This window comes from Dasypus novemcinctus, chromosome 4 (assembly GCF_030445035.2).
Source record: "Dasypus novemcinctus isolate mDasNov1 chromosome 4, mDasNov1.1.hap2, whole genome shotgun sequence".
Classification (NCBI taxonomy): domain Eukaryota; kingdom Metazoa; phylum Chordata; class Mammalia; order Cingulata; family Dasypodidae; genus Dasypus; species Dasypus novemcinctus.
In genome coordinates, this window is record NC_080676.1 from 54177307 (window position 1) to 54202691 (window position 25385).

General features: G+C 38.4%; 1 protein-coding gene across 19 annotated transcripts in view; it reads right to left on the reverse strand.

The window, feature by feature from the left end:
* Positions 1-25385, reverse strand: part of PEX5L (peroxisomal biogenesis factor 5 like) — a 231689-nt gene that overhangs the window by 13552 nt on the left and 192752 nt on the right. For all 19 annotated transcript variants that reach the window (XM_058295386.1, XM_058295383.1, XM_058295380.1 and 16 more), the window contains 3 exons: positions 6481-6597; positions 3916-4059; positions 207-277 (listed from right to left, as the gene is read on the reverse strand). In XM_058295386.1, coding sequence (XP_058151369.1) covers positions 207-277; positions 3916-4059; positions 6481-6597 — 332 coding nt within the window. The remainder of the gene's footprint in view (positions 1-206; positions 278-3915; positions 4060-6480; positions 6598-25385) is intronic.

Consider the following 25385-nt stretch of genomic DNA (forward strand, 5'->3'; position numbering starts at 1 on the left):
TAAGGAATGGCAAGTTAGGAAAATTATGTCTTCATATATTTTTTTAATCCAGAGGTAAGTGTAAGTGATATGTGGCATTTAAGCATGTTCCCTGGCCCACTTATTTACAATATACATAGATAAAGGTCAAAAGGCAAATCTGAAACACAAGAAGTCTATTAACAGGCATCCACCAGGCCCATGATTTTGCACTTAGCTTCATCTACCTCTGGAGGGCGACAATAGCAGCTTGCTCGTTTTCATTCTCTGCCTGGGTTATCCCAAGGAACTGCCATGCCTACAAAAACAAAACAAAACAAAACAAAACAAAACAAAAACAGCGGATGTCAATATTGAGAGGAAGCAGATCGCTCTTGTGCTTTTGTTGACTTGTTTACCTTTGCTAGATCCCTTTACGCAGAATGAACCCCTCAGCTGTGAGTTATGTAAAAGGGAAAAGAGGCACATGAATTTCTTCATTTGCACATTCTTGAAACTTTAGGGTCAAGTTCCTCTGTCATTATTTCCAAACCCTTTCAGTATTTATTCTCTTTTGTGATCCATTTGTATAGAAATCTTTGACTTTCTGAGATTTTTTGATTTTAGATATTGTTAAACCCAACAATAAGTACATAAACTATATGTTTGAGAGGGAAAGGGATGGAAAAATAACCCAGTACTGTAGTTAAATAGTCTAAAGTTCACTATGAAGTATCCTAGGATTACAAAATGATATGAGCTGTGTAAATGAAAGTCAAACAGTTGTTAAAAAAATTACAAGATCTTTAGAAGCTAGGGTAAACAAACCAAAACAAAGACCCCACAAAGTGTTCCCTACTCACAGATAATCACTGTTAAAATGTGTAAGACACATAAAATGCAATCACAATGTATACAGCATTTTTTTAGCATATACTTTTATTCTACATGACATTTAAGCACTTTTTCATGCTTCTACAAAATCCTCCTAGGTAAAATTTTTAGTTTTAATTTTGTTGAGTGGCTAACCCATTGTTAACTCAGCCAGTTGCTTTATTGCTCCAAGGGTGTTTTGAATCCTTTGCTATTGTAAGTAAAGTGATGAACACCTTCATGCAGACTTTTTTCATATCTAGAATGAAAGCATTTTTTTAATATAGCAAATTTCTCCCTATATACATATAAAAACAGTCATTCGCACACCTTTACAAAAGTAATGCACAAGCAAAACCTCTCATTACACACAGAAGTCCTCAAATGTGTGGGGAGGTGGGGTGTATCAAAGTCTTAGGGATTTAAAAATGTTTGATAAGATTTGGGAAGTGTATAACTCTCCCCCCTCGAGAATCAATGCTATAGGGATTTTAAAACAAAACTATAGGAAAACACGTGGAAGCATCTTAAAGAGGTATTAAAATTGTATTGACTTTTCCTCTTAAGGGTAATTATTATATATTCCATCTAAACATATAAAAAATACTGATCAGCTCCCCCCTAGAATATTGGTAATTTAAAAAAAAATCTAAAAATAAAGAGAGAGGAAAAAAGAGGTATAAAAAAAATGAATGAAATAACAAATATGACACAATGTTAAAAGTTAGTATATCTGGGTATCTGAGAAGGGGGAATATTAGAATTCCATGTTTGCAACTTTACCGAAAGCTTGAAATTATTTCAAAATAAAAAGTTTAATAAAAACAACAACAAATAAACAAAAAAAATTTTTTCAGACGTCCTTATAGTAGCCTTTATTTTGATTTCAACCTTTACATATCTTAGAATGCCCCATAAGAAAATATTGATAAAACAATCTTTCTCTGGGACCTTCTTCCTAGTCTTTGGGCACGGTGTCATTTTTCACTGTCCATAGAGAATCCATTACCTTAACCTTGGGTTTTCCATGCATTCAGAAGCCCTTGGGTCCTTGCCTCGGAGCCACTAATTACCAAGTACCTTAATTATCTCCTTTATGAATCTGGGATAATAACTTCTCTTGCCTCCCAGGGTTGTTGCATCAAACAATATACCAGAAAACATCTTGTAAAATATATAGCACTTACAAATACAAGGTAACATTATTTCTTTGGTGGGGGGTGGCCTGCCATTTTCTATTAATGCAATGATTTTTCTTCTAGTGATTCACATACCTTTTTTAAAACATTCCAATATTTTGTTTCAGAATTTCACCTTTCAGTTCAATCTCATTTCACTGTAAACCTTTTGACTAACAAAATGTTAGGGGTTTTAATTAGTGATCAGATTACTCATTCTTTCTAGACATACTCAATACAACCAATTGCAATTTGAAGGCTAATATTGATGAGCCAGGCTCTGAGATGAGCACTTCATTTGTATGAACTAATTTAATCCTCACAACATTCAATGAGTTAGTTACCATTACCATGATCTCTGTTTTACAAATGAGAGTTTGAACAGCTTGTCCTATGGTCACATGGCCAATGAGTGGTACAGCAGGGATTTGAACCCTCACAGTTAACAGAGACTAGAGGCTTAACCATCACTCTTACTGCCTTTCCAGAACTATTTATGCCTATCCCTAAAATTTCTTCCAAGTCTTCTGGTCATATCTCTTATAAGATGATCCCTGAAAGTCACTCACAAACCAAAATAGCCTTTATAATGTCACTATCTTATGATAGGCTTTCCTAGGTGTCCACTGAGACAGGACTGCAGAAGCCTCTTCCGTGGTCTCCTAGCCTCTGGGCTGGCTGTCTCCAATCATCTGACACACCTCGTGGAAAGAGGTTTTTTAAAAAACATTTATTGAGATAAAATTCACATAACATAAAATTCACCATTTTAAGATGTACAAGTCAGTGGCTTATAGTATATTGACAATGTTGGCAACCATCCCCACTACTTAATTTCCGAACAGTTCCATCACCCCAAAGAGAAACCTTTACCTGTTAGCAGCCATTCTCCATTTCTCCTTTCCCCCTATCCTCTAGAAACCCCCAAACTACTTTCTGTCTCTGTGGATTTGCCTATTCTGGACATTTCATATGAATGGAATCATAACACATGTGGCTTTTTGTGACTGGCTTCTTTCACTTAACATAAGGTTTTCAAGATTCATCCATGTTGTAGCACGTAACAGTATGTCATTCCTTTTTTTTTTTTTACTCTTTGCGTGTATATGTATATATCTTCACTTCACTTTGGAAAGGTTTTTTAACATGCAAATTTGATCAGGCCCCTCTCCTGAGTTGAGTCTTCTAGTAGTTCCCCTTAACTTTCAGTATGAAGTTCAAACTCTTGCTACCTCTCCTGTTTCATGCTGTCTATCCATGTACCCTTCTCTGTACCCTTCTCTCTTAACAACCACGCAACTCCCCTGACCTCCGCTCCCAAACAAAGAAACAAACAAACAAAAAAATTTATTTTTCTTAGTCCTCCCTCATTCTTCTAAATTCACCTTTGGACTCACTTCCACAGAGGGACTGGGTTAGGAGCCTTGCTCTCTAGCATCCTGTGCATACGCTGGCATTGTACTTACACATCACATTGCTTCCCAGATTGTCTTCCAGATTGGCCACAAACAGGTCTTTTCAACTATTTTATTTTTCCAGCTCCTCAATTTTTAAAATATAGTGCCTGGCACAATTCTTGGGACATAGTATATGCTCAACAAATGTTGAATGGGTAAATCAAGGGTGATACATACAGTGGCGCCAGACCAGACAAATTTAGACATGCGGTTGGCAATTTCAATATTTCATTTCCTGTCCCAATTTTCTATTTTTAGGTACTGCATATACTGCAGATTTGGGTAGAAAACAGGCAGCTATTTGTAACTTTCAGACAACTAACATCCTAAGCCAGGTTAATTCCTCTGTGAAACTTTACTTGATTAAAATGCTCGTTGTCTATCACTGCCACCCTCATGAGCGCATGCAGCTATTCCCTGAGCATGGCAGAATGAAGGAGGAACGGTACCTCTGCATCTCCAGGGTCCTGAAGAATCGCTGCCTCCATGAACAGGATGGTGACTGGCAGGTCCCCTTCCTTTAGCCTTTTTAAGCCTTCTTCAAATGCTCCAGGCCAGTCCTTGAATGGGTTTTCAGTATGAAAGTAATATCCCTGCAACACGGAGATGTCCCAGCCATCTAATTAGTTTTTCATTCTTACAGTCAGTAAATTCTCTTTTAAAATTATTGTTTTTTCATTATTATGAATTGATGCATTCTTAGTGTATAAAGTTTAGATTATATAGAATAATATAACAGCGACCCAAAGTTACCAATAATGCCACAACCTACATATAATCACTGCAAATAGTTTGGAGTTAGTTTTCTTTCTCATAGTTCTTTTTTTTTTTTCCCTCTCTTTTTCTTTTAACCATAGCTCTGTAAAATTTTTAAAAATATTAACTTTTTGGACATGCTTTTTCCCAAGTGCTGCTCCCTTCCCCAATGTTAATACCACATTCTGTATATCTGTTTATGTACTGTGGCCCTTTGGAGGGCTCCAAGCCATTGTAATATCTAAGTTATTTTCATCCTCTCCCCCAAGAATAAATTTTTGCTCTTTTGGAAACCATACTGCTCCATGGAAAATGCATGTTTTAAAGATATAGGTTTTTAATTGCAAAATTTAAACATCAGTATATACAAACAAGCCTCTATTAATTTTCTATTAGTATATAAATAAAATCAATAGGCTCATACTAAATACACAGTTTTGTAGCTTAAGTCCCACTTAATTTTATATTGTTATTATTTTCCTAGGTGACTAAGATTATTTATTTGCATGTGCTAAAATTTATTTAATCTGGTGCCTATTAATGAACATTCAGTTCTTTTCTTTTCTTTTCTTTTTTGAGATACCAGAGCCAGGGATTGAACTTGGGACCCCGTCTGTATAAAACAAGTCTCAACCAAGACACATCAGCTCCCCTGAATTGGCTTCCCTATCTGTTTGATTGTTTTTTTTTTTTTTTTTTCTTGAGACACTGGGAACTGAACCCAGGACCTCCCATGTGGGAAGCAGGTGCTCAACTGCTTGAGCCACATCCACTCCCCTCAATTTTTTTGCTATCATAAGAGTGAAAGCCTCATGCTCAAATCCTTGCTTGCATTTGATTAGGCTCTCTAGATAATCTTCTCTAGTGATTTATTAGGATAAAGGCTATGACCTGTTTGGAGGCCCTTGATAAATGTAGAAATGTTTTTGAGCAAGTTTGTCTCAACTTACACTCTCACCAAAAGCATGTAAGAGATAATACTTTTTGTAATCTTACCTGTATTGGTTATCATAAAATCCTTGCAATTTGATAGATACAAATAAGCTAGTCCATATGTAATGCTGAGGTTTTAAAGTAGATCTGAGTGGAGATTCTCTCCAAAGGTTCTTAGAAAGACAAGACCACTTACTGGTAGGACCACCTTATGTGGTGGTGGTGCCTGAGATGCGGGCCTGGTGGGAGAGACAGAGGCCTCAGGGCATGAAGTACAGCCCAGAGCCCCAAAATCCTCACTGATGTTTTCCCTTCTAACTCAGCTTTGATTCCTTTGAGGAAAAGACAATTATTTTAATGTGATCATTGTGCTGTTTCATGAGATTTCCTAGTCTTCTGAGTAAAAGAATATAATTGGAAGGAGAGAGACATTTTAATGACTATGTAGATTGCAAATCCTCCTTACCAGAGACTACTTATCATCATATCCACAGCACCTAGTGTGGAGTACACACTCAATAAATTTTTGTTGAATTGAAGCAAAAATCATGGAAGTTTTCCAGAATTGAATGTTATGGAGGGCTCCTCCACCACACACAAAACAATACTATAAAACTTATATACATATTCTTTTCTGTTTAAGAAAATTCGATATCTCTTTCTAGTCATTTATACTTATCCCTCAAATAATATTATTTTGAAATATGGACTTCAAGTGTTTTCATAAGCAAAAATCCTAGAGCAACTAAGACTTTACGGGAAATTTGGCTGGTTGCTCACTGCACTCATATAGTTGCTGATGGTCCTACTGGGAAAATCTCTGAAGAACCATCTTGGGATGGACCTGAGTGTGTTAAGGGTATCTTATTCCATTGAGTCTCTCCTGTTACCTGTGTAACAGCCATCTGTGAAATGTAACCCTATATCTCCACTCTTTGTTCCCCCGCCAACTGATACCACTTCTGATGTTAGCACATTGCCATGACTCACGTGACTGAGTGACAAAGCCATGCGGGATTAGCCCAGTTCTGTGTTACCCAACCTCAAAGTCAGTTCAGTAACTGACCATCGTTCAGAATGTAAGCTTTGGTTGGCTGACCAAACTGTTTAATGCTGATAAAAATAAAAACATTTTATTCCAGTTTGGCTGCTTTTACACATCAAGTGAGTATATTGCTTGTATCTATCAGAATTTCCTTTAGGTCAGATCGATATTAAATGTGTGCTTAATTCTTGGACTTTTGACTGTTATTGCCTCATGCATAAAATACAATCTAAAAGGGCTGAGACACCTGGTCAGCGTTTACAAGAACAGAATTGGTTACCTTCTCGCTAGCTGAGATTGTGACTTGAGTCTGCGCTTCTTGGTTCTCAGATATCCAATTCCTCCGAGCCATTTCTTCCCATTCTGCTTGCATCTTATCCCAAAACTCTGTATCTGACTAGGAGATAGAAAAAAATGAAGACAGATTTAAGAACCTGCTCTATTACTGGTTTATTCCCAGAGAAATAGTACTCCTTCCAGGCCAAAATGAGTTCTGAGGAGGAGGAAAATGTTCAAACTGGCCACATCCAGTGGTTCTCACAGTTGAAGAGCTTCTGGAAGGTACACATTGGTCAAAGTGTTGAGCAGGATTAGTTGTGACTTTCCCCAGTAGGAAAATGGTTACCATCTGAAGTACCAGGATCATATATACAAATTCTTCCAAAAGTTCACTACTTAGATGGTTTCAAGTGTGGGCACAGGCATACATTTTAGAGAAGGAAGCCTCTCCCAGAGTTGCTCTTAGGATATGAGGAATTAGGGCAACTGTTTTGGGACTGACTGGGCAGTGAATTGGGAGGCAGGGGCTGTGGACAAGGGAAAGTAACATTAATTAAGCCTGCTCTGTTGCCAAGCATGGTGCTAAGAGAAACCTGAGGCCGGAGGCTTAAGGTCACAGAATAGGATTGAACAGGATCTGAATCCCAGTTTGTTTTCAAAGGCCCAGCTTGTCTCCTGGAGCCAAACGTGGTCTCCTGGTGCTAAAGAACGGAGGGATCCTGGCTTTAGGTGAGAACTTGACTGAATTCTCTTCAAGGTCTTTTCTATAGCAGGATGACTTTTTGGAAAATATTTATATTTTCTCATTATAATTTCCCCTTCCCTATTCCAAGAGAGAAATCAGATGAGCTTCAGGGCAAGCCCCTGGCCTGAAGCAGAATTTTTTTGCAAGATATGTCCCCAATTGGAATTTATTTTATTAAGTCCAAAGAGAGTACTTTAGGTATCCCAAGGGGAAGAGAATGGGGCAAGTATCTCACAGAACTTAAGGGAGAAAGGGGAATTTCCCTGGGACAGGGAAAGAGATGGAGTTTGGAAGATTCAAAGGTTAGTGGGAGACTGGTGCTCAGCTTTATTGGTATTTCCCTGTCAAATCCTCAGAGATGACTGAGGGTATGACTAGGGAGGCTGACTTGAACTCTGATCCTTATGTAGAATGGAAATTGGGAGAAACCAAATTGTAAGGAACCACTTAGGACTTGGATTACTGTTAGCAATCACCATGACAGAAGAGAGGATAGAGACTCTACTTTTGTTTTCTGGGTTATATAAGTTTGCCAAATTTGGTGTGACATTGGCAGGGGTGGGGACTCAACACAGCCCAAGACTAAGTTACCTACTAGTTTGATAACAGTGATTTGGTAAGAGGTATGGGCATTTCTTGGACACCTGGGTATGGGGCTGAGATCTGTAGTCTTTAGCTGCAAATCTCAATTTCTATGACTCTTAAGTCTTGTGACTTTGCGACATACCATCAACTTGACTTGAGATTACCCATCACCTTATTTTTTTAAAAAAAACTTTACTTCTAAATAATTTCAAACTTACAGGACAGTTGCAGAAATAATACAAAACCAATAAAGCAAACTCCAATATGACCTTGGCTGCTTAAGCAATACCATACAAATTGGCTGGCTTAAACAATGGGAATTCAATAGCTCATGGTTTTGAGGCTAGAAAGAGTCTAAATCAAGGCATCACCAAGCTTTCTCCTCGAAGACTATAGCATTCTAGGGCTGGTTTTACTTTCACATTGCAATACGTATGGCAACCTTTCCAGACCTCTCCTTCTCTTCCAGCTTCCTTTGATATCAGCTTTTGGATGCCCTCTCTATGGCTTTCTCTGTATTTGAATTTCATTCTGCTTACAAAGAACTCCAGTAATAGGATTAAGACCCATCCTAATTGAGCTGGAACACCTTAACTGAAGTAACCTTATCAAAACATCCTGTTTATAATGGGCCTACTCCTACAGGAATGGATTAAGTTTAAGAATATGTTTTTTCTGGGGTTTATAGCTCCAAACCACCACAAACCTATTCTCAGATACCCAGATTTCAAACTTTTAACATTTTGTCACGTTTGTTTTATCATTCTCTTTTCCTCCCTCCTTCCCTCCCCTTCTCTCTCTCTCTCCCCCTCTCTCTCTATATATAGCATAAAGATTTAAGAGTATGTTGCATACATCGTGCCCCTTGGATATTTAATACTTCCATGTATATTTCCTAAGAGCAGACACATAAACTTATATAACTTCATTAAGTACAGTCATTTAGTTCAAGAAATTTACTATTGATATTAAATATAAAGTCTATATTCCATTTTTTCTCAATAGTCCTAGTAATGTCCTCTTGGGCATTTTATCCTCCATTATTCGGTACAGTCCAAGAATATGTATTGTATTTAATTGTCATTGTTTCTTTAGTCTCTCTCTTTCTTTCATTGTGGAAACAGGATACATAAAATTTCCCATCCCAGGGATTCCTAAGTATACAGTTCAATAGGGTTAATCAAATTCACAGTGTTGTGCTACCCTCACTACAAAACTTTTTCATCACCCCAAACATAAACCCTGTACCCACTATGAATTATCTCCCCATCCTTCCTTCTTGCCATTCCTGGTAAACTGTATTCTACTTTCTCTCTCTATGTATTTGCATATTTTAGTTATTTCATGTAAATGGAATATACAATATCTGTCCTTTTGTGTCTGATTCATTTCACTGAACATGGTGTCTTCAAGGCTCATCCATGTTGTAGCATGTTTCAGAACTTCATTCCTTTTTAGGGCTGAATAATATTCCATTGTGGTATGTTTGTATATATTTTCTTTATCCATTCATCTATTGATGGACATTTGGGTTTCAGTTTTGCTTTTGGTGAATAAGGCGGCTATGAACATGGATATTCAAATATCTATTCAAGTCCTGGATTCTAATTCTTTTGGGTATATATGTAGAAGTGGGATTGCTGAGGCACATGGTAGTTCTATGTTTAACTTTTTGAGGAACTGCCTAACTGTTTTCCACAGCTATTGCACCATTTTACATTCCCATCAACAGTGTACTAGGGTTCTTATTTCTCTGCATCCTTGCTAGCCTACTTACTTTCCTTTTTTAAAATATAATAACCATTCTAGAGGGTATGAGGTCGTATCTCACTGTGGTTTTAATTTGCATTTCCCTAGGCTAATAACACTGAGCATGTTTTCATGTACTTATTGGTCACTTGTAAATCTTCTACGGAGAAATGACTAAGTCTTTTGCCCTTTTTAAATTGGACTGCCTTTTTGTTGTTGAGTTATAGGAGTTTTTTTTCCCCTCTGGGTATTAAACCCTTATCCGATATAGTTTCCAAATATTTTCTCCCATTCTGTTGGTTGTTTTTCACTTTCTTGATAATGTCCTTTAATGCACAAAAGTTTTTAAATTCAATAAAGTTTAATTTATCTATGATTTTACTTTGTGGCTCATGCTCTAGGTGTGAAGTCTAAGAATCCATTGCCTAATACAAGGTCCTGAAACTATTTTCCTATGTTGCCTTCTAAACATTTTATTGTTTTCTTGTAGGTTTTCTATATATAGATCATGTCATTTGTGAACAGGGATAGTTTTATTTCTTCCTTCTAATTTGATGTTTTTGATTTCTTTTTCTTGCCCAATTGCTTTGGCTAGAGCTTCCACTACAATGTTGAATAGTTGTGGGGATCTTGGTCTAATGCCCATTACATTTTTATGAAAGATTTATTTTATTTATTTATTTCTCCCCCTACCTCTCATTGCTTATGCTCACTGTCTGCTCTCTGTGTCTGCTTGTCTTATTTTTAGGAGGACTGGGAACAAAATCTGTGAAATCCCATGTGGGAGGGAGGCACCCAATTGCTTGGGCCACATTTGCTCCCTGCTTGTTTTGTCATCTTGTTGCATCATCTTGTTGTGTCAGCTTGCCATGCCAGCCCATCATATCAGCTCAATGTCTTGCTTGTCTTCTTTAGGAGGCACCGGGAACCAAACCTGGGACCTCCCATGTGGTAGGGAGGCACCCAGCTCCTTGAGCTGCATCTACTTCCTAACCCATCACCTTTTAATTCTCTGAATATCACTCTACACTACACCTGTCACCTCTGAGTGGTGGTTGTTCAGTGGTAAGAACATGTCTTCAGAGTTGCTCTTTTTTTTTTTTAATTTCTCTCCCCTTCCCTGCCCCCCCAGTTGTCTGCTCTCTGTGTCCATTCACTGTGTGTTCTTCTGTGACCGCTTCTGTCCTTATCAGCGGCACCAGGAATCTGTGTTTCTTTTTGTTGCATCATCTTGCTGTGTCAGCTCTCCGTGTGTGCAGCACCATTCTTGGGCAGGCTACACTTTCAGAGTTGCTCTTAATGATAATCATAACCTCATTTCTTCTGGAAACAAATGTTCAGGGAAGGAGGGCTGGTTCAATGTGATTAATCCCAGGTACTAAGTAAATAGTAGGGCTTATGTTCCTTCTTTATTATGTTCAGTATATTCATTATTACCACAAGGATGGGTCCTATCCGTTTGGTGGACACCTTCTCTCACTGAAGGCTCAGGAAAGCAGGCATCAGGACAATCTTTGAGGTGCTTGAAGCACATGGACTGGCCCCAAGGACCCAGGTTAAGGTTAGGAATAAAATCTGAAATTTCTTTTGTAAAGGATTTTTCTATTTGAATACAAAATTGAGCAAAAAGAATGATGGCAGACATATAAAATCAAAGGCTAGATAAAAGACTGGAAGGAAAAGTGCTATCATATTAATAGTAATATGTCTTTGAATGATGGAATGATGGCTTTTTTCCTGCTTCTTTACATTTTTCTCTGCTTTCAAATTTTTTATGATGACCACGCATTGATTTTATCATTTAAAAAAAGTGAAAAAAATCCATAAAAAAGGAAAACAAGGTTATTTTCCCTTTTTTTCCAAAAGTATGGAAGCAGGATATTATTAGATATTAAGGAATTTGGAGAAAATTTGGGGGCCTCCTTTTCTTTAATAGCCTTCAAGGACACAGATTCAACTTGTCTGCTTTAGCACCTAAGAAAAATCTGTTAAGTGAATTTTACAATGTTTACTGACTTTCCCAAGCCCCCTGCAGAGTGATGTGAAATGTCAATGACTACATATCTTTTCTGAAGCAGTTATATACCCCTGGTGAGATTCCTTGGTACTTAAAACATATTACAAGTCTTCTGAATGAAGGGAATAATGTGTACATCTGGGTTACAAAAGGATGCATCACCTTCCCTGACACTTCAAATTAGAGCAGTAGATGCATAAATAAGGCTGTTGTGGAAAACAGACAGAACCCCAGCTGAGGTGGGGCTGCCACCCCACCATTTAATGAGATACACCAGGACTTACTTTTCTTACTTAAAATACGTCATTGCTGACTAATTAAAGTGCGCAGAGCAGTTTTCATTTAATTACAGAAGACTACTTTTAGCACAATCAGTTTTTATCCGGTCTTGGAATCCAGACTTCATTCACTGAACTGCAATTAACACTGCCCTTAAAAAATCAATTTCAGAGAAACCTGAAACATATTTGAATTTTAAACATTTCAGACATAATTGAAGGGATTTTATTTACTTACGATTTCTCAGTTTTTCTGGGATTTTGGTAGATTTAAGAAAAAATACTTCTACAGTTACCAAATCAGCTGCTGATACCAGTTATGAGCATTTATTGTTTGAAATCCATTTTCATTTTTCAAAAGAACTTTTTGATTGTAACAATGCTATATATACACGAAAAACTTAGGATAAACAGTGTAGTGATTAAGAACAACAGCTTTCTTCTCAAATGTTCCTGGGTACAATTTCTGGCTCCATAACTGATCATCTGCAAGTTCCTTAACTTCTCTGGGTAACTCTTTCCTTATGACTAAAATGAAGATGTCATTGTGACCTTGGTTAGTCATTATGAGGATTAAATGAGAAAATGTAAACGTAGCATCTAGCATGTGGTAGATATTAAATAAAAGTAGATGCTCTTACAGTGTTTTCGTATCACTGAGAAAAATATAAAGAAGGAAACAAAATCACCCACAACCTCAAAACGCAAATAAACATGCTGTGAGTACTTTGGTGCATCAATTTGCCATAAATACATATTCTTTCTCTAGATACCTTCCTTCTCTTCATTTACATCTTTACCTTTCACCTAACTATTCAAAAACAGGAGGAAGGTTAAGTAAATTATGGTAAATTCTCTTTACAGAACTGTTATATAGCAGTTAAAATGGTGTGTGAGTGAGGATATAACTATAGCATGAAACATTCTTTAAGTTATAATGTTCATTGATAACTAGAATGATCACCATGATAGAAAAACAGCAGCAAATAATGTGGAAATAAGACTGTAGAGAAATGCACCAATAGCACTATTTTTGTGAGATGGGATTATGAGTAATTTATCTCATGGCCTTCCTTGTAATTTTCAGTATTTCCTAAATTTTCTATTGCTAGCATGTGTTATTTTGGTGCAAAAGTAAGCTTTGGCTTAAAAAAAGCTTACTTCTTTTCAATTTAAATTCCCCCAAGATGTTTTCCCCAGTGACGCCAGATTAGAATAATCTCTTGCCTCCAAATTCCTTCAACACAGGTATTACGTATCAGTGGTTTAGAGGAAGAGAGGTGTGTGCTAGAAGCTGCTGTTATCCTTGTGAACTTGAACAAGTACTTTTATCCCATCTGTATGCTATTTTCCCTTATGTATACATCACTGATCCCACCGAAATAGACTACCATAAGAGGATATTTTGAAAAACTGTATGTCAAAAAGATAGATAACCTAGATGAAATGAGCAAATTTCTAGAAACACACAAGCAGCCTACATTGATGAAAGAAGAAAATGATGAACTCAACAGACCAATCTCAAGTAATGAGATTGAATTAGTCATCAGAAAACTCCCAACTAAGAGAAGCCCAGGACCATATGGCTTCACAGGTGAATTCTACCAATCATTTCAGAAAGAACTAAATCAATCCCGCTTAAACTTTTCCAAAAAATAGAAGTGGAGGGAAGAGGGGAGAGGATGTGACTCAAGCAGCTGACCACCTGTTTCCCACATGGGAGGTCCTGGATTCAGTCCCTGGTGTCTCCTAAAAACAAAAAACAAGCAAACAAACAAACAAAAATGACCAACTTAGGGGACCCAATGTGGCTCAGTGGTTGAGCCTGGTACCTAAAAAAAAGAAAAGAAAATTAAGGGAACATTGCCTAAATCATTCTATGATGCCAACATCACCCTAATACCAAAGTCACATAAAGATGCCACAAGAAAAAAAAAGACCATTTACTCTAATGAACCTGAATGCAAAAATCTCAGAAAAGTACTTGACAATTCAATTCAACACATCAAATGAATTATACACCATGATCAATTGGGTTTCATCCCTAGTATGCAAGGATGGTTCAACATAAGAAAACCAATCAAAGTAATACACCACATAAACAGATTGAGAGAAAAAAAATTACATGATCATCTCTGTTGATGCAGAAAAAGCATTTGACAAAATATAGCATTCATTCTTGATTAAAAAACACTTCAAAAGATAGGAATAGAATAAAACCTCTCAACACAATAAAGGTATATATGAAAAACCCAAAGCTAACATCATATTCAATGGTGAAATGCTAAAGGCTTTCCCTCTAAGATCTGGAACAAGACAAGGATGCCCACTGTCACTGCTTTTATGTAACATTGTGTTAAAAGTCCTTGCTTGAGCACGTAGGCAAGAAAAAAATTATAAAAGGCATGCAAATTGGAAAGTGAGAAGTAAAAATTTCACTATTTGAAGATGACATGATCCTATACATAGAAAGCCCTGAGAAACCTACAGCAAAGCTTCAAGAGCTGATAAATGAGTTTAATAAGATGGCAGGATATAAGCTCAATATGCAAATACCAGTATCATTTCTGTACACCAATAATGAGTAATCTGAGAAGGATATCAAGAAAAAATTCCATTTATAATAACAACTAAAAGAATCAAGTACCTAGGAATAAATTTAACTAAAGATGTAAAGGACTTGTACACAGAAACCTACACAACATTGTTAAAGGAAATCAAAGAAGAACTAAGTAAATAAAAGAATAGTCCATGTTCATGGATTGGAAGACTAAACATCATTAAAATTTCTGTCTTACCCATACCCAAATTGATTTACGATTTAAAGCAATTCCAATAAAAATTACAACAGCATTTTAAAAAATGAATTAGAAAAGCTAATTATGAAATTTATTTGGAAAGGCAGGGGGCCCTGAATAGCCAAAAAACATATAGAAAAAGAAAAATGAAACTGAAGTAATCATACTACCTGACTTTATTATTTTTTTATTTTTAGGTTAAATACATTTTATTTATTTATTTTAATTCATTTTTAAAATATTACATTAAAAAAATATGAGGTCCCCATATACCCCCCACTCCCCTCACCACTACTTCCCCCATAGCAACATTCTCCTCCATCATCATGACACATCCATTGCATTTGGTGAATACATCTCTGAGCATTGCTGCACCTTATAGTCAATGGTTCACATCATAGCCCACACTCTCCCACATTCCATCCAGTGGGCCATGGGAGGACCTACAATATCCGGTAATTGTCCCTGCAGCACCACCCAGGACAACTCCAAGTGCCGAAAACGCCTCCACATCTCATCTCTTCCTCCCATTCCCCACACCCAGCAGCCACCATGGCCATTTTCTCCACACCAACGCCACATTTTCTTCGATTACTAATCACAATAGTTCATGAATAGAGTATCAGTAAGTCCACTCTAATCCATATTCTATTCCTCCATCCTGTGGACCTTGGATTGGTTGTGTCCATTCCACATCTATGTCAAGAGGGGGCTTAGATTCCTCATGGATGCTGGATGCAATCCTCCTGCTTTCAGTTGTAGGCACTCTTGGCTCCATGGTGTGGTACTACCTGATTTTAAAGCAAACTACAAAGATACAGTGTTAAAAAATGCATGGTATTGGCACAAGGACAGATATACTGATGAGTGGAACTGAATTGAGAGTTCTGAAATAGATCCTCGCATATATGGTCAAGTGATAGTTGACAAGGCCACCAAGTCCATTCAACTGTTACAGAATGGCCTATTCAATAGTGGTGCTGAGAGAACTTGGTATCCATATCTAAAAGAATGACAGAGGATCACAGTCTCATGCCCTATACAAAAATAACTCAAGATGAATCAGAGGTCTAAATATAAGAGCCAAGACCATAAAGCTCCTAGAAGATAATGTAGGGAAGCATCTATGAGATCTTGTACCAGAAAATGGATTCATAAACTTTACACCCAAAGTGCAAGCAATGAAAGAAAAAACAGATAAATGGGACACCCTCGAAATTAAAAACTTTTGTGCTTCAAAGAAGTTTGTCAAGAAAGTGAAAAGGCAGCCTACTCAATGGAAGAAAATTTTTGGTAACCATTTATTGGATAAGGGCCTAATATTCAGCATATATAAAGAAATCCTACATCTCAAAATAAAAAGACAAACAACCCATTTAAAAAATGGGCAAGAGATTTGAATAGACACTTTTCCAAACAAGGAATACAAATGGCTAAAAAGCACATGAAAAGATGCTCATCATCACTAGCTATTAGGGAAATGCAAATCAAAACTACAAAGAAATATCATTTTAGACTAGTGGCTATTAAAAAAATAGAGAACTACAGGTGTTGGAGAGGATGTGGAGGAATGGGAACCCTCATCCACTGCTTGTGGGAACACAGAATGGTGCAGCTATTGTGGAGGATGGTTTGGCGGTTCCTCAGGAAGCTATAAATAACTATAGAACTGCCATTTGATCCAGAAATCCCACTGCTGGGTATATACCAAGAAGAATCAGAGGCAGGGACATGAATATTTACTTGTACACCATTGTTCATAGTGGCATTATTCATTATTGCCCAAAGTTGGAAGCAACCCAAGTGTCCAACAACAGATGAATGGATAAGCAAATTGTGATATATACATACAATAGAATAATACTCAGCTGTAAGAAGGAATGACGTATTGACACACAAAACAACATGGATGAATACTGAAGACCTTACGTTGAGTGAAGTAAGTCAGTAATAAAGGACAAATATTAACTGATATGATGTAAGCAAATTGAGCAGACTAACAGAGCTAGAGTCTGGGAGAAGACAGAAAGTGTGGTGAGCTGATGTTCAGTATGGGCAAAACCTAGGATAAGGTGGAAAGGATGATTTGGCAGTGGATAGGGTGATTGTGGTGCAGGGATGTAAGTGGGGGTAGATGGAGCTGGAAGGTGAAATTAAGCGGGGTGGGGGGGCATGGGGAAGGTTGGGTGGGACTAGTCCTGAGCTGGGAAGAGGGCTGGAGAAAGGAACAGACGAACTCAGGGGATTTGTAGTTCTGTGGTTAAACTACAATGGTGGGAATGTTCTTTTAGCAAATACAGCAAGTGAGGTTACTGGTCTTATCTTGGTGGGTGGATACCCACATAATAACTTAAAGAATATTGAATTCCCATCCTGGAGAGTCCTGCTACATTCTCTGACAGACTGGCAAGAATCCCTAGAGTACATGGGCAGTGCCTAGCGAAAGAGGACAGAGCAGTACACCAGGCACTTAATATTGGTGCTTGTCCTTATGAACATTTTTCTTGTGAAATTGAAACTTACTCTAATATTGTATACTGCCTAAGAGTTACCTCCTGAAAGCCTCCTTGTTTCTCAAATGTGGACTCTCTCTAAGCAAACTCATCTTATAAACTCACTACCTTCCCCCCAGTGTGGGACACAACTCTTGAGGATGAGCCTCCCTGGCAGTGAGGAATTATTATCAAGCACCAACTAACAATGCATTTGGAAAAAGACCTTGACCAAAAAGGGAAATATTAAATACAAATGAGTTTTATGGCTAAGAGATTTCAAAGGGAGTCGGGAGGTCATTCCAGAGTTTACGCTTATGCACATGTCAGGATGATCCCACTGACTGCCACAGTAAACAGGAGTGCTCCTGAGGGCTCTAGAGATATCCAGACACTATATTTGTACCTATAAGTAACACTATATCCATTAAATATGTGTCCCAGGGACTTAAACCTTCTGGCTGTTCATAAGCCGGTTCAACCCTGAATCTCACCAGAGGTGCAGCCAACACCTATTTTCCAGTTCTTCAGACTTGGCCAGGACAATTAACAATATGATGATGATGGACAATGCCCATCTCAAACAACAGAGAGTATCTACACTTGCAAGCAAGACTTCCAACCATCTGCCCCATTGGATCTAAGATCCCTCTCAACCAGAAGCAGAGTGGGCATCACCATCCCCAAATCCTCAAGATTGAGAAATGAACAAATATAAGGGGGGGGGGGGATGCAACTATGGACTAAAGTAGACTATTATTCTAGCAAAGGAAGAACTTGTAACATTGATATAAGACATGATATAAAGACAGTGGTCACCAGAGGTTCTGAGGGGAGGGAGAGGGAAGAATAGGTGTAACATGGGGCATTTTGGGAACATCAGAATTGTTCTGCATGACATTGCAATGATGGATCAGGCCATTACACATTTTGTTAAAATCTACACTTGTGCGGTGCAAAGTATAAACCATATGTAAACTATAGACCATGGTTAGTAACAATGCTTCTATGTGTTCATCAGTTGTAACAAATGTACTACACTAATGAAAGATGTTGTTAATGGGGAAAAGTGTGTGAGGGGAAGGGGTTGGGGTATATGGGAATCCCCTATATTTTTGATGTAACACTTATGTAATCTAAAGCTTCTTTAAAAATAAAATATTAAAAAAGGAAAAAAAAAGAACATGTTTCTGGGGTACATATATCTTCAAAATACTACACTCTTGACCCCCAGAAGACATGTTATTTCTCCAAGAAAATACACTTATTCCATCACAATATCCACAAAGCCTTAAGACATTTCTAGAAACAAAATCAGTACCAAGTCCCATTAAAATTGGTTATGGGGATAGTCTGTACTGGGGCACAATTCTCTTCTGTGGGTCTGTGAAACCTAGAAAACAAATTAACTGTTTCTGATATAAAATGAAGGGACAAGCATAGGATAAACATTTCTAATCCCATAGGGAAAAGTTGGAAGGAAAACAGGGGACACAGGTCCCAAATAATTCTGAAACCAAGCAGGGCATACTCCATTAGATTTCAAGGTCTGATAGTTATCTATGGAACATTGTTTTGTCCCCTAGGTCTGATGGAGTGGGAAACCCCCCCCCCCCCCCCACTTCAAGTGCTTGCACAGTGGCCATACTGTGGTGAAGGCTCCATCCTCTCCATGCATTGGAATGGTGGCCAGACTCTCCACAATCCCCAAGACACAGGTTCCATCCTCTCAGAGCACTGGATGGCAGCACTCTCCCTGAATAATGGGGCAGAAGGCACATCCTCTCTAAGCACTGGGATAGACTTGCCCTTTCCTCACATATGTGGGCCCACTCTCTTGGCCTGAGGAGGTCTCTTCAGTACAGACCTCAGCTTCCATGGTTCTGCTCTTGAAGTCATTCTTCCTTCAATTTGTTCCTTTTCTATCCCTTTTAGTCCAGGCTGGCTGTGGTTCCTTTCATACAAATTATACAAAAAACTTAATGGTTTTATATAGTTCATAAGGATCCAACTCATCAAAAAATAGAACTTTTCACAGATCCTTCCTGGGTAACTTCACCTCCAGTCCTGACTTCCTCTGAAATGGCTAACTGGTTCATGTTCAGTTAAACTCTCACATAGAGCATTATTCTCTGGGGACTTGCTTTCCAGGGGCTCAGAATTTTCAAACCATCAATTTCTGGTTCTTTGTGCCCATTTTAGTTCTTAGCTCATCTTTCTCTCTTATTTCACTATAAACTGCAGGATAAATCAGGCTTCACTTTCCACATTTAGCTTGGAAATATCCTCAGCTAAATACCCAAGTTCATTACTTTAAAATTCTGTGTTCCATCTGACATCAGAACTCAGATTCACGAAGGTCTCTGTCACTTTAAAACAAGGATTGTGTTTTGTCCAATTTCCAATAACACATTCATTTCCTTCTAATGCCTCATTAAGAGTATGCTTAGCATCTGTATTTCTATCAACAGTCTCTCCAGAGCAATTTAGCATCTGTAAGTTTTCTTTAAGTTCCTCACAATTCTTCCAGTCTTTACCCATTATCTAATTCCAAAGTCATTTCCACATTTTTGGTACTTGCAATAGCAGCACTCCACTTTTCTGGTACCAAAATCTGCTTTAATTTCCTATGATGTTCTCTGATGGGACAGTAGGAATCCCCTGAGTACAGGGGCAGTGGCTAGTGAAGGAGGATGGACCACTGATGGGCCCTTGATACTGATGATTGTACTTATGAACTTTTACTTTTGAAATTGAAACTTAGCCTAGTATTATAGTGTCCCTAAGAGTTACCTCCTGAGAGCCTCCTTGTTGCTCAAATATGGCCTTTCTCTAAGCCAAACTCAGCATATAAATGCATTACTTTCTCCCGAGTATGGGACATGACTTCTGGGGATGAACCTCCCTGGCACCAGGGGATTACTACCAAGCACCAACTAGCAATGCAAATGGAAAAAGACCTTGGCCAAAAGGGGAAAGGGTAGAGATAATGAGTTTATATGGCTAACAGACTTAAAACTGAGTCAGGAAGTCATTCCAGAGGTTACACTTATGCACATCTCAGCAGGATCTCATTGACTCCCAAAGTAAATATTGCCTCAGGTAGCAGGGCTTCTGACGTCTCTGGAGACATCTAGACACTATACAGGAGTTTGGCATCTTGCTAGGGGGCTCTACTTTGGAGTTTATGCTCTCCAATGCGACAGAGCTAGACTCCGTTGTAGTTTCCCTACACATGACTCTTCTGTCCCTTCTATTTGAACCTATAGTTAGTACTATACTTGATAGGTGTATGTTCAGGAGACTTAAATCTTTGGGCTGTCTATGTGCCAGTTGGGCCCCAAATCTCAACAGAGTTGCAACACTTACTCTCCAGTTCATTGGACTCACCCAGGACAACTAACAAGGAGATGGTGATGGACAACGGCCATTTCAAGGAACAGAGAGAGTCTGCAACTGCAAGCAAGATAGTCCCATCCATCTGCCCCATGGGATCTAAGCCTCCTCTCAATTAGAGATGGAGAGGGCATCACCATCCCAGAATCCTCAGGATTGGGAAATGAATTATGGACTAGAGTAGACTTACTGTTATTCTACTATAGACTTATTGTGATTCTAGCAATGGGAGAACTTTTATCATTGATGTGGAGGCAATGGCCACTAGAGGGTCTAAGGGGAGGTAGAGGGGAAAATAGGTGTAATTTGGGGGCATTTTTGGGACTTGGGAATTGTCCTGAATGACATTGCAATGACTGACACAGGCTATTATGTATCTTGTATAACTTACAAAAATGTGTGGGATAGAGTGTAAACTACAATGTAAACATAATCCACACTTAGTGGCAATGCTCCAAAATGTGTTCATCAATTGTAACAAAAATGTACCATACTAATGAAGGATGTTGTTAATGTGAGAAAATGTTGGCTAGGGAGCGGGGCAAATGGGAATCCCCTATATATTTTTTGTGTAACATTTATGTAATTTAAGTATCTTTAAAAAAAAAGCATATAAAAAACAAACCAAACCAAAGAAAAACAAAAACAAACCAACTCTGCATATGCAGAAGAAATGAAAAGTACCTCTTTTACATGCTAAGGAATGAAAACCAATATGCAGGTTTGGATAAAGTATTTGTCACAATGAACAATTTTGCTTGAAATGAAATTATGTGCTGATCAGTTTGGGACCTGCTTGCTCTGAAGTCCAGTAGCCCAGGCTGCTGGAAAGGGTTGAATGTCTGCCCTGAGCATATCTCTTGTTGATATGTTGAGGAGCTCAGTGTTAGTCGTGGACTCCATGTGCCTGCCCAATGAACACATTCAGTCTTGCGCTACAATAATAGATGCGCAGTACCCTCGTTAAGGTTGGGATACTTTTTTGATTGGCTGGAATTAATTTGATCTCTGGTTACAATTCTGGGTCTCACACTTAGTGAGGGTCTCTGACAAACTGGAGTCTATCAGGCAAGAGTGACCATGAGATATGGGTAACCTTACTTATGAAGAATTGATAAAGGATCATTTAGCCTCTTCAAGTAAGTCTCAGGGGCTGATGAGAGCTGGCAAGCCTGCTTAGCCTTGTTTTGCACACAGCAAAACTAAGATGGACGAGGGCAGCTCCAGGGACATAGATTTTTATCAAATACAATATATAGCTGCCAGAAATGAAGTGGGCTCTCTCCTCCTAAGAAGGATGAGTTCTCCAATGTTAGAAGTCTTCAAACAGAATGAATGACAAGTATGAGAAGTGCTGTGAAGAGGATTCAGAGTCCATGGAAGTTTAACCCAGGTAACTTATTGGTCCTTTACAACCTTGAATGTCTCTGATTGCAATGTTATTAATGAATTGATTTAAGTCAAATAGGATGACTCAAAATCAATAAAGTAGCTATGAGATAAGAAATGGGTCTGCCATGCATTGCCCTTTCTCAATCTAAACAGTATAGAGAAGAAAATACATGGGCTTTGGCATCAGGTGGGCCAGCTAGAATTCTGGCCATGCTTGTCACGTGATCTTAGACAACTTATTTCATCTCTTTAACTTAGTTTCCTCACCTGTAAAATGTAAAAAATCCTCTTAGAGTGGTTGTGAGGATTAAATGAAACACGTATGCAAAGTACATAGAACTCGTAACATGTAAGAGCTGAGGAAATGACAGATAATATTTTATTACATGTAAACAAATAGAATATTTTCCAGAATAGAGAGAGGATGCAACACTCATCAACCATGTAAAGTATGTGCTTCAGAAGTTCTGAAAAAGAATGACATTGGTACTAACACTCGACACGAACTTTTCAGTTGCCTTTCAGATAAACACGCTTCCTTGTTTGAAAGGAACTGGCTTTCATTGCAGATGGGGGCAGGCACCCAGGCAAATAGCCTGAGACTCTCACCAAACAGTGTACCAGCAGGTTAGCTTCAGAATCTTGTGGAAGGAAAGTTGGAAATGATGGAAAGGGGAGGAGAGGACACAGGAAGGAGGAAAGAAAGCAGGACAAGGGATGAGCAGAATGTCCCAAGGAAAATCAAGTCTTTTTTTTTTTTACTTTTAATGTGATAATTTTTATTAAATAGATGGGAAGGGATATTCTAAAATCTTTACATAGCAAATATTCCTTTTATTGGAGGAGTTAAATTAATGTCAGATTATTATTCATTTATTTTCTCCATTGCAAATCTTTTATTTTTTTGTTGTCTTTTTTTTTTAAGATACATAGATAACAGAAATTATTAGATTAAAAAATATAAGCGGTTCCCATATACCCATTCTCTATCCCCCCCACTCCTCTTACATTAACAACTTCTTTCATCAGTGTGGCACATCCATTGCATTTGATGAATACATTTTGGAGCATTGCTATACCACATGGATTACAGTTTACACTGTAGTTTACACTCTCCCCCAGTCCATTTAGTGCGTTATGGCAGGATATATAATGTCCTCTATCTGACCCTGCAATATCATTCAGGACAACTCCAAGTCCCGAAAATGCCCCCGTATCACATCTCTTCTTCCCTTTTTAAGAGAGAGACTCTAAGTTTTTTGCTTTCTTTTCTTCCTCACCAGGTAAGGAGACAAATAGAGGAGTAGCCTATTAAAGAACAATGAACTACAATGTGTGTTCATCAATTGTAGCAGATGTACCGAACAAATGAAGGTTGTCGGTGTGGCCAAGTATGGGGTGGGGAGGGAGTGGGGTATATGGAAATCCCTTGTATTTTTTATGTAACGTTTATGTAATCTAAAGCTTCTTTAAAAATAAAAATATTTATAAAAAATTATATTGTCATAAAAAAAAAAACAATGTGCAAAATCTGTTGTCCACATGGGAAGAAGTCACTTCTAAAGGTGCTTTCGGCAAATCTATTAACAAGCGGATAACTTTGTGGAAAAGGAATTTCACATGATTCTGTCTGCGCTTATGGCCTGAGTGGTAGTTGATTCACAACAAAGAATGTGCACTGGAATTGGAAGTTTGGAGGCAATGTGTGGGGTTTATTGTCACTTTGGGAGTAAGGTTTTGTAGGTTCAATTTCTCAGAGGCTCTTTCTTTCTCACAGGCCTTTAGTCTGCTCTTTGGGCAGCTCCTGGCAGAAGATTAGGGCTACTTTACCATAAACATGAGGCGATGGGGAAAGAGGTCTTTGGTTTGAGCCTTGCCTCCTGTTCCCGGTGATAACAAGCCATGTGAAGGAAGCTGGCCTGTGGAGAATGAATTCCAAGCTGTCTGACTCAGTCCCAGAAGGCTTCTTCCCCTTCAGCCATGTCTACCAGGAGTGACAAGTTCCTGGAAGACTCCCTGTTAGTTTTAGGAAACATGTTAGAAATATCTACTAAGCCCAAACTATGATGTGCCATTAAGCTCTGTATATAGGACTTTAAAAAAATAAAAAATAAAAAAAACCAGCAACAAGAAAAAAACACCGTGATGTGGTTGTTCTTTCAAGAAGTTCACTGCTCAGTGGGAGAGATGACATAAAAATAGTGATAATTATAATTCAGGATAAAGAATATGATGCAAAAAGAGATGAGGTTCAAACTCATTATTGTTGGTATATGATAGAGCAAGGATTTTAACTATTTTGCTCTTTCATTTTGCAGCAGATTGCATCTTTAGCAAATGGCACAGCTGTATTTCTGGTCCCACAAGCTCTTCCAGGACCTAGGCACACCCCCTTAAGAGGTAGAGTCTATTTCCCCTCTCTTTGAACACCTGCCTTGAAAAACAACCCAGTGGGAGTGACCTGGGGTTAGGTCCTGAAAGGCGATAGGGCTTTTGCTTGCTTCTGGCTCTTTCTCTTCAACTCTCACCCTTGGAATTCAGCTGCCCTGGCCTCAGGGAAACGCCACATGCTCCAGTTAAGGTCGCAGGTGACAAGTATAAACTGTTTGACATACAAGTGAGCAAGCCTCCCTTCATTGCTCCAGCCTTCAAGCTGCCCTACCTGACACCCAGTAAAACAAAGTTGGCCATCACAGCTGAACCCAGCACAAATTGAAGAGTTTTGAGCAAAATAAATATTGTTTTAAGCTATTAGTTTAGGGGTAATTTATTACACAGCCATAGTAACTGGAACATTTATTACTCCTTTAGGTCAGGGGAGTGGGGTAGGGAAGAAAGATTTAGACTGAGAAAGGGGTCTTAGGAGGTTTGGCAAACTAACTAAATGTGGCAGCATTTCCCAAAAAAGTGTTCGAGGAATGTGGAGTTTTGTGGTCAAATTAGGAGGAGATGCTTTAGGTTAAACCAGAGAAAGGTTGCACATTGGTGATCTATAGGCCAGATCTGGCCAAGAGACATGTTAATTTTCCTCCTCATCCTGGATGTGAAATTTCATGTAAAAACTCAGACTTGAGGCCTTTCATAAAGATCTGTGACTGTGAGGCCCACTTGATGAGAAGCAGCCACTTTCAGGTGGAACATGTGGTCTCCACTTCATCACTGTCCTTACCTTTACTACCTGGAACCTATAGGCAATGGAGTTTGCAAACTACTGGGCAAAAGAAGGTTCCTTACTATGTGACTTCCCAGAATCTTAATATGCTAATGAACAGTTTAAATCTCTAAGGGAGGCAGGGTGTAAGCAATGGTCCTTACATATATTCTACCTTGAAACGCAGCGTGTCTGCATGTGCGAAAGAGAGAGAGGTTGACAGAGGTATCTTTGGTGAGATAATTTTGGTGTATCTTGAGACCAACTATCAGGGATAGGAATTTACCATGCACAGTTTGTTTT